The sequence below is a fragment of the Poecilia mexicana genome, unplaced genomic scaffold (genome assembly GCF_051168715.1).
Source record: "Poecilia mexicana isolate PSO_F unplaced genomic scaffold, ASM5116871v1 scaffold_13, whole genome shotgun sequence".
NCBI classification, from domain to species: domain Eukaryota; kingdom Metazoa; phylum Chordata; class Actinopteri; order Cyprinodontiformes; family Poeciliidae; genus Poecilia; species Poecilia mexicana.
Window position 1 is genome coordinate 15,509,427 of NW_028263382.1, and position 15,286 is coordinate 15,524,712.

General features: G+C 38.7%; 1 protein-coding gene across 1 annotated transcript in view; it reads left to right on the plus strand.

Annotated features, from left to right (window-relative positions):
• Positions 1-14,968, plus strand: part of dpf1 (double PHD fingers 1) — a 58,518-nt gene extending 43,550 nt beyond the window's left edge. Inside the window, exons 9-12 of the mRNA XM_014980806.2 lie at positions 5,600-5,719; positions 10,507-10,619; positions 13,462-13,543; positions 14,548-14,968. Coding sequence (XP_014836292.2) covers positions 5,600-5,719; positions 10,507-10,619; positions 13,462-13,543; positions 14,548-14,618 — 386 coding nt within the window. The 3' untranslated portion in view covers positions 14,619-14,968. The remainder of the gene's footprint in view (positions 1-5,599; positions 5,720-10,506; positions 10,620-13,461; positions 13,544-14,547) is intronic.
• The last annotated feature ends 318 nt before the right edge of the window (positions 14,969-15,286 follow it).

Sequence of the window (15,286 nt, forward strand, 5' to 3'; positions counted from 1 at the left end):
TTAAGTTTGATTGTTTCTGATTGGATCCATTGGAGGGATTCTTATTTAATTGCAGCATTCTATTCTGGTGCAACGTTAAGTTTTATTTGTCTATACAAAATGAACAATTTAATATTCAATGTAGGGTGGAAGTACAAAAAGTTAGAAAAAAAGAAAATTGGAAAAAAAAAAACTAATACTTTTTGTCTTGAAATACTTATATGCTGCTTCAAAATCAAAAACACTTTTTTTTCTCAATATTGCCCCCTCCCATTGCCCCACGCATACGCAGCATGCACATATAAAGAGAGGGCCACAGTGATCCATCCTTTTAATAATTCAGTTATAAGGAACTTTACTCACATGGGGCTAATAAATAGCTCCAAAATAAAATACTGAACTCAAGTCTTGTGGTAAATTTAATGTTTCTCTCAAGCGTTGAGAGAAACATAAAATCACTTTGTGTTGCAGTGGCTGCGGTACACTCTGCGCAAACCTGTCCTCATAAGACCCCAGGAGTGAAACCCTTTCATAAGCAGCTCCTTTAGCCTCGGTGCATTTAATGTTGTTGCACCTCCAGCCTCCATGCATAAAAATGGAAATAAATCCCATTTAGATAAAAAACTGCATCTTATTAGTACTATTAAGAGCTATAGAAGCATTGATCTGTTTACTCTTAGGTCTTGTGAAACGTATTGCTGTGACTGTAAGTTAATTTAAAAGATGTCAGTGACATTAAGTGAAAGACTACATGTTATTATTATTGTCTGATCTGAAGGACGAAGATCCATTCGCCTTTACAGCTCCCTAAGATTACACATTATGCTAAATTGCAAAGCAAAAGTATTGACTCACTCACACGACTCCACACCTGGCATCGAACGCTTACAGCCATTCACCTCAGACAGACTCAGTCTCATTGGCGACCAGTTCAGCATACGGCCCCAAACCCAAAGATGGCAATTAGGCATTACAGTCATTTATTCCCTCCAGAACTGAGCAGGAGGAGCTAATAAAACCTTCCTACCCCCTAGAGAAACTACATGGAAATGTTAGTAAAGACAATGGATAGAGAATGGATTAAGGATGTTTTATTTGTAACTTGCTTTTATATGTAAAAATGGCTATTGTGAAAATGTTGTCACCAAAATTAACACAGACTCAAGTCGTTAACATATTGGTCTGTTAATAAAGTTGATTTCCCAATGCTTCCCAGTGTTGCTAAAGTCCTGATATAGAAATTTTGATGAGCAACAGAAAGGTTTTCCCCACACATTCATTCTGCCCCCTGATAAAACTTTGCCCTGGGTGCAGAGCCATTCCACTGACAGACCATTTTTTCACTGGTCCGTCACTGGGGTAGTTGTGTGCTTTGTCGTAACGTTCTGTTGCACTTTCAAAAATGTTCCCAATAAATCTAAGATGGCAGTAAATGTAGTATTTGTTTGTTTTTCCTCCTTTGTTTTTGTCGCACAAAAATGCTCAGAAAAGGATTATGTTGTTAGGCAAGCAATATTACCGCCACCTGGTGGTAATATGATTACCAGCATGTAAACGTTTCCCCTGGTGAAAAAAAAAATAGACTTCTAAGAACAATAATCACATACTGTTTTCAGATTTGTACACTTTATTTGAAGTCTAGAATATAAATAGCTGTTCATGATAAAGAAAATACATGTTTTATGTATTTCTTTTAAATGAGCTTATTAAAAAATATGCAGATATTATGCAAGGAAGATATATTGTCCCAGTGTGACTCTTACATGCAGTATTCCTTTGATTTCGCTAGCCAACACTTTGAACATGGTAGTCTACAGGCAATCTTTTTTCTTTTTTTTCCTCTTTGATCATTGAAGGACTGCTCCCGGGCGCTGTTCACAAATTAAGAGTACAGCACCTGACACACACCTTTGATTTTCAGTGAAAAGGTCACAAAAACACACACACATACACACACGCACACATAAAGGCAAGAACTGTTGGGTCGGTGCTGTCACAAACTACTCAATTATCACAGCAATGCTAATAGAATGCTAGCCAGTTTTATGACTCTTGATCAGGTTACGACTTTATACCATCATCTCTAGATGTACATAATCTTTTTCTCTCCTGTATTTAGATTATTTCCTTTTGCTGTCACCACCACGTTGTAAATTACTTCTTCGGGTAAAATGCACAAATATGAACTATCTGGATCCTCTCTGCTAATTTATATATAAGTGAAGCAGTCAGCAGATTGGGAACAAAGTGCCTGTGAATTTATTGAGTATAATCTCTTATGTTGAACACCAGGTCAGATGTAACAATGCTGAGACTTCCTTTTTGTAGCCTTTCTTTTTTTTTTTTTTTTTGTTGGAAAAATTGTAAAGCAACATGGACAAAATTCAACCTCATCTGATTTTTATTGGCAGCGCTGAAATTGTCATGTTTAATAAAATCTGTGAACGTCAAGTATCTTAATTTTCAGTGTGTAAGATATGAAACATGGTCATTTACAGCTACTGCAAAATATAGTAATCATTAAAAATTAAACATTTGCAAAGAAGCTGCAAATGAAATACAATACAATAGGCTGATGCTTCACGCTTCACTGTATTCATATTTGTTTACCTATTTGTTGCCCATATAGTCTGACTGCATTACAAGATTTCTTCAGAGGATTTAAATGATGCAGCTGCAAAGCATTGTGGGACAGAAACACCCTTTTTGCTTTCAGAAAGTGTTGGCCAGTGAATGCATTGCTGAAGGAGATAATAAAGGGAGCACTGGAGCTCATTTCCTCAGTATTTGGATAGTTTGAACAGCACTCATCATGGCTACCACTTTAGTACTTCTGGGTCATTTCACTCAGCGAGGAACCTTCCTTAAAAATGACTTTTTGACCAGATCCTAGTGTGTTCATGTCCTGGAGAGAAGCTGCAGCTGCAAATCAGGAAGAGCATTTCCTGCTTGCTTTGTCCCCTGTATTGCAGCTGAATCAACTAATGATTTAAAAAAAAACAAAAAAAAAAACATACAGTGCAGGAAAGTTTGGACAGCACAATTCTTTATTTATTTATGTTGACAAGAAATGTGGGATTTCTCTGGGGGGAAGCAGAGCGTATGGCAAACAAACGCCAGTGGTTGCCTATCCATTACTGTGACTGTATACAGCAGGGATCGGTGACATGTTGTCAGAGTTTATTAGAGACAAGCACTGGGGTGCTCATTTAGACACACAGCTGACATGATCAGTTTCCTTCAGGTAATTGGAACAGGCCTGAAAGAGGCTAAAAGGGGGAAAACCTCCTGTATGTGTTACATTCAGAATTACAAATTATTCAGCACTGAAAGTATGAGACAAATTCAGCATATGTTTGGGTTGACTAATAGAATTACTCTTTTAAGGTGTGCATTTTATTCTTAGAATAATCTGCTAATCTTCAAGACTGGTAAGGTATGTTGTGGACCAACCAAAAATGTAGTTTTGTTGACATGCAGGTGTTGGAGTGTTTCAGTCTTATGGTTTGTTTCTCCTCAGCATGACTCCATCCTGAAATGGATAACCCACAACATTTCTGTCAGCACATTTCACTGACTATATTTAGTCATTCATCACATTTTATTGAGACATTTATCAATATCGTTACGCAGTATTGTATATAATCAGTCCCTCCAGAATGCCGAGGTGCTTTTTTGTGATTATTGTTCCTTAAATTACTAATGTTGTGGCACCTTAAAAAAAAAAAAAGTTTATTATTGCCATAACATTATATTACAAAAAAGTTTAAACTGCTTCACATAAACTTCCCCAAAAAAGAGGATTTTAACATGGTTAGTATTTAAAGTGAAAATGACATTTTCAGGTACTGTCTTGAAATAGCACCCCTAACACAAATAAAATCATATCCTGAGGAGGTTTCAAAGCGCAAAAAAAGAATCCCATATTGGTTATTAAAGTTAACATGTACCGTATACATAAGAAAATTCTACAGAACATCTCAAAATGCCAAAAAAAAGGCAAATGTTACCATTTAGTATCTATCATTCATGCTCTCATCTTGCAGGTTCAGCATTTAAAACAGGAAGTTCAATTAGGAGGCTAACAGGGTTGGTCAAAATTCAGCTGAGTTGCAGTGATTGGTCAGAAAAGAAGGAAATACAGAAAATGCTGAAGTCCACTTCCATGGTTGGTCAGATTTGCAGAGTAGTTGCTATAACTGCTGCAAGTCCGTGCAAAATTTGTGAATGATGTTTGAATTTGCATTAAAAGTTGCGATCGCAACTTCATTTTATTTGAGAATAGATAATTGTGTGGTACACATTTACTCTGATGGACCTAAAGTTAAACAATGGCCTTCAGAATAAACAAAATCAGTAAATAGAGTCCACCTTTGTGTAATTTAATATCTATAAATTAGGCTCTTTTGTTGAGATGGCTAAGATTTGTAGTGAACAAATAGCATCACAGAGACCAAGGAACACAGCACGGTCACGGAGAAAGTTGTGGAGCAATTTAAAGCTAAGTTAGGTTGTAAAACAATATCCATAGCTTTGAACAACTCAAGGGAAATTAAAAAGTAGCAACAGGATAGTGATCACTGAAAGAAAGTCTTCAGATTTAAAATCAACTGCGTGTCTGTGCTCAGATCAGTTTACTACGGTTGTTGTGCAAGGCCCAAAAGACTGAAGACAAAAGGTGGTTCTACAAAGTACTGAATCAGAGGGTTCGGTATTAGAGGCTCACCAGGCTGAAGTTTCTGCTTTTAACTTGACAAATGTGAAATCTATTGCGTTTTGACTCCATCCTGCTTGGTGACTCATTGTTAAAGGGCCAGTACACTGCATTACATCTTGGAGAAGAAAGCCTCCATACACAACAGAGTGCAGTTATGTGATTGCTTCCATTAAAGGGATTATGCAATCAGCATCAGAGAGACAGGAAGCGAGATGGTTGGGGGTTACATGTGGAACACATACACACAGACATGCCCACATACTGTACATGCACAGCAGTCTGGCAGGCAGGGGGAATCTCTCTCTTGTTAATAATTATTATGAAACAGATTCACACAGAGCACTTGTTTCCTGTGCTCAGCGTGTTGCCAGGTCTGTCGCTGCATCTTTCCGTCAGGAATAAATACACTCGGTTCTCTTCAGCCTTCTGTTTTTACATTTCTTGCTCATCCTCGTCTTTGTTTCCAACATTATTTACCTGCTCCCCCCCTCCCCCCAGGAGGCACCACTTCCTGGATGAGTTTTGGTTTGGAGAGTCCCTGGTTCCTGTGAAGACTTACATTTGTTTTAAGCAAACATAACGAGACAATCGGGACAGCAGAGGCTTAGTGGCTTGTCTCTTTTCTTCTCTTTTGTCTTACATCTCAGCATTTTGTCTGTAATCACAGTCTTTCAGTAACACTCCATGGTACCCTTTGTCACATCCCGCTGATGGCTGCTGTGTGGATCTCTTTTAGTTTTTCACCTGTCTTCAATCTGTCTTACTGTCGAGAGACTGACACAGGGTCCCTGTCCCAGGACAACGTTTCATATTTCTAACTTATGAGTTTACAGTTTGCTCTTCATCGCCTTTTTCTCCGGAGAGCAGTTAACCTAGAGTGCCTGCTTTTTCTTCTTTTTTCAGCTAAGAAAGCACCGGACGGCTCAGTGATTGCCAATGGCTACTGCGACTTTTGCCTTGGAGGCTCAAAGAAGACGGGCTGTCCCGAAGACCTAATCTCCTGTGCGGACTGTGGACGCTCAGGTAGGACACCGCAGAAGGGAATGATTGGCAGGAGGAAGGCAGCCATCTGATGACCCACAGTTTGGAGATGTTTGATTTCCAAAAATGTGTATTTCGTCTAGTACGAGATTTAGCCAATTTGATCTTAAAGGGTTAGCTTGGATTTTTAAAAGTGAGGTTCTGTGAAGTTATCATCAGTTCCCCTGTTGTCTGACATATGACATCTGTCCTACACAGATGTCATATGTCAGACAGATGATTTTAGAAAATAAAACATGTGAAAGTAAAAATAATTATACTTGTGGGATGCAGCACTAAGTCAGCTGATATTAATCACGTTTACAAGAGATTAAGTTTTTTTCTTTTAATGGTTTGAAGATGTGGGACGTATCAATTCGTCAAAGTGCTCTAACTCCACCAAGAGAGAAGTAAAGTTTGTGTTTGGCCATTGTTTGTGCAATGAGGATAATATGTTCCTCTGCCATTCTTGGTCTTAATAACTTAACTTTAGCATAGACAAACAGCAACAAAGTTAACAACAGTCTATTGAAAAAAAAAAGTTAACTAAAACCTACTACAAATACTGTTCTATATTTTGGTATTTGCCTGGTCCAGGTGAGGGATCTATTATAGAAAATAACCTTATGGAACCTCAACAAAAAGATCTGAACTATCCCTTTAAAAACTAAAGGACCATGCCATTGTTTTTTGTATTTTAGCCCTTTAAATAAAAGTCAGAACATCGAGTCTCTGATAACTTTATAGTGTAATGTTTTCAATCTTCTGAGGCGTTTTTTGTGACCGCGCTATTTCTAGTGATTACATATCTGATTCTTCTACAGTGTGAAATCAGATTGCTTGAAAGAAAGCTAAAACATAAACAAAAGTTTTTTATTCTGTTTTGCTGTTCTTTTGTTTGGTTTTGTTTTCTACAAACAAGGTGCGCATGCTCTAAAATATCACATATAAATTCCCAGAACACAATATACAAATTACACTGCCGTACTGGCTGAAAGGCTATGAAGTCACAATTACCCAGTTACGGCAAGTCAGAGTTTTTATTGGAAATTATTGAGAATGTGAGGTGATTGTTTTTAGTGTAACCGTCCTACAAATGAGGGGTTTTTAACATCACACACCCCTGATCAAATTATCATTTAAAAACTCAAATTACATACAAATGTATCCATACAACTGACAGATTTAGATTTAAAGTTAATGTTTCTTCTGACTGGAAGTAATATTAATGTTTCATGGTGGCCCAGCAAATATCCCGATTTGAGATTTTGTGCTGGAGATTAGATGATGGTAAGAAGGGCCTTCTGTCTCAAAGACTTGGAGCTCATCACCAGACAAAAAATACCAGCTAAGACATGTAAAAAGGATGTTGTAAGAAAGGTTTGATTGCTGTATTAACATTTTAGAGATTTATGTCTCAATTTGTGTCAGAAACAAACTTTCTGATTGATTGAAAATGATTTTACGTCTAAATCTGCCAGATGTACGAATCATTTCAGGCTTAACTTTTCATGTTCATGTTCATGCATTTGGCAGTCGTTTTTATCCAAAGCGACTTACAAATGAGGATCTAACAATGCAGTCAATAACAAAGCTGCCAAAAAGCTGCCTAACTATAGTTTCATACGTGGATATGGGCTAGTAGACTTATGTTCAGCTAGAAACCTTGAAAACATCCTGCTCCCTAGTACTAAGAGGGAAATACTTTTAGATTATTTTATATAAATAGATCCAGTGAAATGCCATATTTGAACAACCTTGTACAATACAACAAATTTCCCTAGTTGTCATTTTATAATAACTGACTGTTACATAAGTCTACTGACATCTCTGAGAGTGGATGTTTCCATTTGCTCATGACTGATGCTTTTATAATAAATGATTGTGTTATTTTCCCATCATCAAACATGTTTTGCAACTGAAAGTTATTGTATATTTTGCTTGCATGTAAAACCACAAAATGTTGTGTAATTGGTGCAGAACTTTTGTATCTATCTCTGACTGCATGTACTGTATAAAGACATATATATTTATTCCGTCCATCATTTTATTATTCTGAAAAATAAAAAATCAGTGAACAAACATTACTTCTGTGAACTGTAGTGAATGGGCTAATGAAAAAGCATTGGTATGGTCCCTTTTCTGTAAAACCGCTAACATGGAAGGTCATGGCAGCTTAAGGAGTTGTAAAATTTATTAAAAGTTTACAGCACTGGCCACATTTCTTGGCACTCCTGGTAATATTGTGTAAAAAGCCTTAAAAAATTATGTTTTGTTGTAAGAGTGTAATCTTAAACTCAAACATTTAGAAAATTCCACTTAAATGAGAATTTATTCACTTGGGAGAAAAATCCCACCCAAGCAACTAATTGTTTTTGAGAAAATGACACAGTTGCCAATTGCCTGTACCACCTCCTGAACCATTTGTGTGTAACTTTTGCCATATTTTAGGTTCAATACCTTGTTGAAAGACCCATTGATGACCCACATTGAGTTTACTGGGAGAAGTTACCAGATTTTTTTGCGAAAGTGTCCTGGTTTTCAACGACTTCACAATACCCTGTACTCTTAACAAGATTGAAACAGACCCACAGCATCATGGCTCCTCCACCATGCAGTACTGTGAGGGTGAGGGTTACGTCTACATAGTTTTATTTTGTTTTACTTGAACTCTCTACTGTTTGTTGTCAAAAATCTAAATTTTAGTCTCTGCTCAGAAAATAAGAGAAAATGGTTTCAGTTCAAAGTCCCAGTACAGTTTAGTTGACTCCACAAAGTTACATTTGTGATGGTAGGAGGCATGATTCCCAGTGGTTGGCATTTAGATGACAGAGATGCTTTTGTTGCAGTTCTCCAACACTGAGCTCCGCTTGTGGTCTGTTGTTCAAATGACTGTAGTATGAACATAAAAACACTTCAGTTCTATTTCATTTATATACATAGTGAGGTGTGCCAATAACTGTACCACAGGCAATTTGGCTAAAAACTATTATTCCTCAGTCTTAAAAGTACTGTCATTGGAAGTTACATTTTTCTAAAAATCTATATATTTTTCCGTTGTAATAAAAGATGACTTACTTTTAAAGCCTTTTTTCAAATGTTTACCAGGGATGCCAAAAAATGTGTCCATGTCTGTTGTAGTTAACCAAGAAAAACACAGGTGCATCTAAAAAATTTGAATGCTGTGAGAAAAATCAAAAAAATTTTGTCACTCATTTTAGAAATTGTTATACTGTAATTGTACATAAAGCCAATTATTTCAAGCCTGAGTTTCTAATTTTGATGATTATGGCTTACAAGTCAAACTTGAAACCTAAAGCTGAGCTGTAATGGAAGCACAGGTTGTTTTGATAGCCGCATTCAGGACATCTGCATTGTTGGGTCTGGTGAGTCTCATCTTCCTCTTGACAATACTCCCTAGATTTTCTGTGGAGTTCAGGTCAGACTAAATTCCTGGCCAGTCAAGCTCAGCTTTGGCATTGTGGGAAGGTATGATGTCCAGCTGGGAAATAAAATCAGCATCTACACAAAGCTGGTCAGGAAAACGAAGCATGAAGTGCTCTAAGCTTTTCTGGTAGATGGTGGCTCTTTACTGTGGACTTCAGAAAACAAAGTGGACCAACACCAGCAGATGACATGGCACCCAAACCATCACTAATGGGGGAGAACATACGCTGAACTTCAAGCAACGTGAATTATGTCCGTCTCCACTCTTCCTCCAGATTCTGGGACATTGATTTTGAAATCAAATGCAGAATTTACTTTCATCTGAAAAGAGGAAGTTGGACCATTATGCAAAAGTCCAGTTACTTTTCTCCTTAGTCCAGGTAAGACACGGTAACCTATGTGTAGGATTTGACTGTGTGTAGTGGCTTCTTATGCTCTGCCTCCAGCCTCAATACACTCCTTGGAAAATTACCCCAAATTCTTACATTGATTTTGGTTGGCAATCCTCTCAAGGCTTCTGTTATCCCTTTTCCTGGTGCACCTTTTTCTATGACACCCAACTGCTGATGAATATGCTTGAATAAAGAACTCTTCTTTATCTTTATCAATGACCTTTTGCAGAGGGTGTCAATGACTGTCGTCAGGACATTTGTCCAGTCAGCAGTCTTCCCCATGATTGTGTCATCAGATGACCCAGAGTGAGAGACCGTCTAAAGACTCAAGAATCCTTTTGCAGGTGTTTTGAGTTAATTAGCTGATTATGCTGAGACACAATGAGTTTCCAATAATGAACTTTTTCACAGTATTTAAATTCGTGACACACAGAATTTTGGGTTTTTATGTAAGCCATAATCATCAAAACTACAAGAAATGAAGACTTGAAGAATTCACTCTATGTGTGATGAATCTATACAGAATGAGTTTCGCTTTCTGGAATGAGTGACAGCAAGCGCAGAGATTTTCATCATATTCAAGTATTTTGGGATCTGCCTGTGAAGTGAAAGGATAAAATGTGGGCAATAAGCTTTAGAGTACTGGAAAAATGCATTACTTTTGCTGAAATGACTTTTTTTTTTAAAATTTACTTTCTGAATGCATAACTTTCTAAGTTAAACACTGGCTATTTCATTATTTCATTATTATATTGAATGCAATTTCTCTTCTATGACACAATCGAGATTGCACAAATAATATAGATGGTGAATGATTCTCCTAGAAACACAGAAGCAATGACAGTAAAAACTGTGTGGTCATGTGCTTGTGTGCACGTGTTATGTTTTTGTATGTGCGTGTGTGTACGCGTGTGTGTGTGTGTGTGCGTGTGTGTGTGTGTGTGCACCCAGGCCACCCGTCCTGTCTGCAGTTCACAGTGAACATGACGGCTGCGGTGAGGACTTATCGCTGGCAGTGCATCGAGTGCAAGTCCTGCAGCCTGTGTGGCACCTCTGAGAATGACGTAGGATCCCTTCATTATGCTACATAAACACATGTGGCTGCACACACACACACACACACACACACACGCACGCATGCACACATAATACACAGTCATGCACACTGTACACTCAGTGTACAAGCACATCTGAATTAATTAGAGACCCTTAAAAGTTAATTAATTTTTGTAGCCTATATATAGATTCATTACACACAGAGTGAAATATTTCAATCATTTATTCTGTTGATAGTAATAGTTTACACATAATGAATTAGTACTGTTAAAATATTGCTGAAAAACAAATAAAAATTGACTAAAAATTATACTGAGGTAGTGTAAGCTAAATGCGTTCAATACGTGCTCCAATTATTGCATCAATATAGTGTGACAACCACCTTAGCTCTGCTGAGGTGTAAATTAAGCTCAGGTCGTTTTGATGGCAGCCTGCAGTTAAAATATTTAGTTGGGTTTTGTGTCTCTCCTCTTCTTCTTGTCTCACCTACACAGCTTTTACGTAGGGTCAGGTCAGTTTGCTGTCTGATCCAGCACAGTTCCACTATGGCCACTAAAGCAGGCGACAGTACTTTGGCAGTCCAAAAAGCATCTTCAAAAAGCTTGTCAGCAGCAGAAACCATGAGGGGCTCTGCTCTGATTGATTTGGACTTGGATTAATCACAGTGGACCAAAATCAGTTGATGACGTGGCTCACCTAAACATCACTGACTGTGGAAACTTCTGCGGCCCTCCACTCTTCATCCAGACTCTGGCATCTTGATTTGGAAATGAAAAGCAAAACATACTTTCATCTGAAAAGGTGACTTTGGGCCCCTGAGCACCGGTCCAGTTCTTCTGTCCCTCAGGTAAGATGCTTCTGAAGCCTTTGATTCAGGAGTGACTTAAAACAAGTAATGCTGCAGCTGCAGCTCGTCTCCTGGATGCATCACTGCGTCTTGAAATTCTGACTTCAGCTTTGGTCCACATCTTGTAAATCTCCCTGAAACTCTTAAATGAGTTTTGCTTCACAGTCCTCCCACGGCTGTGGTCCCAGTTGCTTGTGTACTTTTTTAAAACCACACCATGCTTTTTTCTTCCTTAACTTTCTGTTAACATGGAGTATGGAAGGACACAGCATTCTTTGGACATCAAGATTTTTTTTTTTTATATATAGATTTCAAGTCAGCAGTCTTTTCTGTGACTTGGTACAGTTTCCCATGAGACTTCTTTATTAAAAATTGGTATTATGTAATATTTATATTTTACTAAAATCTATATTTGGAGTCATAATCCTTAGTATAAACCTTCCAAAACATAAGTTTTGAGTCACAACACATGTGCCACAACATTGTGCAATTAATTTAAATATTAGTTTTATCTTTGGAATGGAAGGTAAAACTAATGCATTCCATAAATTACTCACAGAATGTAATATTTCAACTCTTGTTTCTTGCAATTTTGATGATTATGGCTTACAGATAGTGAAACTCAAAGTCTAGTGCCTTAGAGAATCTGAATATTACATATAAACAACACAAAATATATATTTTTAATAGAAAATATCAGGCTTCTGAAAAGTATGTTCAATTCTATGAACTCAACACTTGGTTGTGCATAAATTACTGCTTCAATGCGATGAGGTATGGAGGTACGAACAGCTGGGCAATAAAATCAGTATCTACACTAAACCGGTCAGGAACAAGAAGCTCTAAGCTTTTCTGGTAGATGGTGTGGACTTCAGACAACCCAGTGTACCAGAACCAGCAGACGACATAACTTCCAGAACCATCACTGACTTTGGAAACGTCACTTTGGACTTCAAGCATCATGGGTTCTGTGTCGCTTCACTCTTACTTCAAACTCCTGATTTCCAAATGAAAACCATATTTTAGTTTTCTCTGAAAAGCAGACTTTGGACTGCTGATAAACAATGCAGTTTTTTTTTTCCTCCGTAGTCCAAATAAAACGTTTACAATGTGTCTGGGTCAGGGGTCACTTTACACAAGAAATGCAAAAATGTAGCTCATGTTTAAGAGTCATCTGTGCATAATCGCTCTTACTGTGCTGACTCCAATCAGAGCAATCTTGTTGAAACTCCCCACAAAATCTTGACAATCTTCTCATGCAGTCATCCCTCTCACACGTTGTTCTTCCACTCAACTTTCTGTGAACACACTAGGACAGAGGTCTGAACAGTCAGCTTCTTTAGCCATGACGTTTTGTAGCTTACCCCCTTGTGCAGGCTGTTAATGTCAACTCAGTGTTTTTCCACATGGTTGTTTAGCCTACTGACCCAGAGCGAGAAACTGTTTAGAATTGATTTTTTTAAAGATGTACTTGTGTTTGTAAAATAAATTACAAATCTTTTTTTTTTTTCACAGTTTTACTAATTAATTAAATTTCTACCACATATTAAAGACATTCAGGTAAACATTCTGTTTCTGCTTTCCATAGAATCAGTTTTTAAGTGGATGTAAATGTTGCTTCAATAGCCTGTAAGAAAACAAATTTATCAGCTTGTAGCTGCTGATGTTAATAGTGTTTGATCCAGGACAGATACAGTTTCCTAAGCATTAATTGCACATACAAAGAAATAATTAAGACAGGAGTCTAAATGCAGATATTTTCCAGTGTGTTGCTGGAGTGCAGGATTTAAAAAACAAACTCAGGAAATTAGCCATTTCTTAATTTTTCACTTTAACTCCCTCCTTGAAGCCCACACTGTTTCCAGTGCTTATTAAAATCAACCCAAATTTACAATTCCCAAATAACCCAACACACTTAAATCTGTGCTGTTGAGTCCTGCAGCTATCGTTTCGAAGTTGTTCATGTTACTAATGTTAACATCTGTTGTTCTGTTGTGTTGTAGGACCAGCTGTTGTTCTGTGACGATTGCGACAGAGGCTACCACATGTACTGTCTGAGTCCTCCCATGTCTGAACCACCAGAGGGTACGCGCTAACAGTTGGTTCATTAAAACAGTCTTGTAGTCGAGTGTTGCTGCTTACGAAGGAGTTCACAGGCCTGGTTTTGGTCACACTGCACCAACCAGAGCCGTCATCTGAGAACATTTTAGCCATCAGTGCAGAATAAACGTCTTGTCTTTTTTTTTTTTTTTTTTGCTCTCAGGAGAACAGCCATGTTTTGTCTTATGCTTTCATACGAAGGGGAAAATATAACAGCGAGGAAGCAGCAACTCTTTGCTGGATCGTCTTAATCTGAATGCACCAGACAGGAAGAGAGGGGAAAGAGAAAGATAGACAGAGAGAAAAAGCGGGAGAGAGAGAGACTTGGCACTGTGTCTATGATCCCATTAATGGTGCAGGAACATCTATTTAAATCAAACTGTCATTTTTTTCTACATAAGATGGCTGCCTCAGGATGTTTGATGGCGTTGTCATGGAAATGAGTCGTGGAAAGATAACCTGTTTCCATGGTAAAAGTGGCTGAAGATACACCAGCAGTGCCACTTGTGTTTAACGCTTGGTAACAGTGTCAAGCTCTGCCCACACACATGCGATGCCTTTTAATTTAGAAGAAGCAAGTTCTGAAAGCCAGCCTCTTGCTGGAGGTGAACACTCGAGGCTTCCGTCTCACGGATGGCGAACTTACATGGTGCACGCTTCAGCATCTGCGCTGCGTTCAGTGCTCTCTGCGTCTTCAGGCAGGATTACCAGCCACTTGGAAGTATTAAAGTTGAGGTAAAATTTAGCTCTGGCCTGCAAGGTCTTTAAGAGACGTCACAAAGTCTCGAATGTCACTGCAAACCAAACTATTTGTTAAATCCCCCGCATCTACAAAATCACAGACGCAGCGTGTGCACGTCTCTTCGCCGAGCTTTAATTTACAGTGTTACTCGGCTCTCTGTGTGAAACAAGAGATTAATCCAGCAGGCTTTACGATCGCAGTGATTGAACGTCTGATCTGTGATGTCGCTGATCTGTGTGCCTTACAGGGAGCTGGAGCTGTCATCTGTGTTTGAGACAACTGAAGGAGAAGGCCTCAGCCTACATCACCCTGACTTAATCTGCAGAGCACGTCCTCGTGGCCCCTGGCCCTCTCCCAAACCACCTCTCTGTCGCTCCTCCCGTGTTCTTCAGCATCTCCACCTCTCCCGTTTTACTGATCTGCTCGTCGGCAGAGTCTTCGCAATCTGCCCCTGTGACCTTTGGAGCACGCAGATTACCCACAGCGCTACGCCTGCTCTCGAGCGACTCTCCAGAGCGAAGCCACACTCCGTCCTCTTTTGCCCCCTGAAATTCCCTTTTGTGCTTGACCCGAACTCCAGCGTCCCTCTCCTCTGTCTCAGCAGAGGAATTCATCAGCCGGCAATAAGTTTGTCAGCAAGACACACACTTCAGCCCGCCAAGGGCACTTCTGAGGCATACTACTCCACAGGAACCCTCATAAGGGCCCTCGGATGAGCCCTAATGATCTTCAGCTGTGACTCTCTCAAGTAGTGAGTGAAAATTAATAAAACGGTGACATGTTCGAGAGAGGATGAAGCAGTGGAGAGCCATGGAGCAGTGCGTCTCAGTGTTTTTCCAACTGTGAAATGTACATTCAACCAAAATTTTATTTTCTTCTCTCTGTCCTCCTTTGTGTACGGCAGAGCTGCAGAGACGCTGAACTCTCCTCTGGTATTTGTCTGGATGTCTTTTTCAACCAGGGAGTAAATTGTACAGAATTTAATC